Source organism: Penaeus monodon, chromosome 25 (assembly GCF_015228065.2).
Source record: "Penaeus monodon isolate SGIC_2016 chromosome 25, NSTDA_Pmon_1, whole genome shotgun sequence".
Classification (NCBI taxonomy): domain Eukaryota; kingdom Metazoa; phylum Arthropoda; class Malacostraca; order Decapoda; family Penaeidae; genus Penaeus; species Penaeus monodon.
The window spans coordinates 36,818,038-36,819,163 of record NC_051410.1 but is presented as its reverse complement, the minus strand read 5'-3'; the positions used below and the strand labels follow the sequence as shown (position 1 = coordinate 36,819,163).

The 1,126-nt window shown below is 62.1% G+C and overlaps 1 protein-coding gene across 1 annotated transcript; it reads left to right on the top strand.

The window, feature by feature from the left end:
* Positions 1 to 85: 85 nt before the first annotated feature.
* LOC119589384 (translation initiation factor IF-2-like) lies at positions 86 to 942 on the top strand. Its single transcript, XM_037938001.1, has 2 exons — positions 86 to 474; positions 603 to 942. Exons 1-2 carry the CDS (start codon positions 86 to 88, stop codon positions 940 to 942), a joined length of 729 nt encoding a protein of 242 aa, XP_037793929.1.
* The last annotated feature ends 184 nt before the right edge of the window (positions 943 to 1,126 follow it).

The window sequence follows — 1,126 nt, the reverse complement described above, 5'->3', positions numbered from 1 at the left end:
TAACGAGCCCCGAACGCAGCCGCCAGAAGAAAGATGAATGACTAAGCTAACCACACAAGGGCCGCTGTTCCTCCCGGTGGCGACGATGGTCAAGGCTACGCCAGCCCGGCGAGAGCCACGGCTTCGCATTGTAATTCCCCGCACAGCAAAAACGGCCCCGCTGCCCCGCCGCCCGTCAGCGCAGGCCGCCCGCGAGAGGGCGAGGGCGAGCGACCGCCTCGGCGACCGCTTCAGGGAATGGCTCAGTAAGCGAGGGCCTCTTGTTCGCTCTCTGGGCCCTCTGTCTTCGCGCGGAGCCTCGACGCGGCCCTTGGCCTCCTATCAAGCACAAGGCCTCCAGCCCCCCCCCCTCCCCGCCTCGCAGGGAACCCGCCCACGAAACGCACCTCGCCCTCCGCGCCTCGCCGCCCGTTTCCCGAGGAAGAAAAAACGAATCGATAGCACAAACACAAACCTCGTTCCACCCCCAGGAAAGTACACCTTTGCTTGCGTTTCGCCAGTAAGGACAGCAAACACGGCAATCGACCGCTCATTATCAACAGGTCCAAGCGATCCACTCGGCGCCCGCAGAGATCGCTTGCACGCACCCCCCCCCCCACCAGGACCAAGCGAAAGGCAGGCCAGACCCGGCCGACGCGCCTCGGAGCAGCGGCGAGGGCGGAGCGCTGCGTGGCGCGGCCGGACCGACGGAGCGGGCGTCCCTCGGGGCTGCGGCGGTCGCGAGCCGAGCGCCGTGACCAGCAACGGTCCCAGGTGCCTCGGGTGAGCGCACAGATGGCTCCTCCGCCGGCATCGCGGACCACCCGAATGCTCAGGACGCGCCCGCATTCCCTCCCCTCGCCTCCGCTCCCGCCCCTTGAGCCGGGCGCTTCCTCCTCGTGGGCGGGAGGACGCCAAGCTGCACCAAGAAATGTTGCTGCTCTCGACATGAAGCTTGCCTGATATATATAAAAAAGCCACGTTAAAGAAAACACGATTTTTCTTCTCACAAATGTATGGAATTAAATGCTCGTAATAAATCATCATTAAGAGCTGCGATGATGATGACGATGAACAAAATAAAAGCTACCCCCGATGTAATAAACCTCAGTACACACATAACTCACATTCCACGACGAACGATCAC

What these genes read in the sequence shown, in the direction of transcription:
- LOC119589384 (XM_037938001.1), top strand. Translation starts at nt 86, where the DNA reads ATGGTCAAGGCTACGCCAGCCCGGCGAGAGCCACGGCTTCGCATTGTA. An exon ending in CTCGTTCCACCCCCAGGAAA is followed by an intron (nt 475 to 602) that starts GTACACCTTTGC and finishes CCCCCCCACCAG; the next exon opens with GACCAAGCGAAAGGCAGGCC.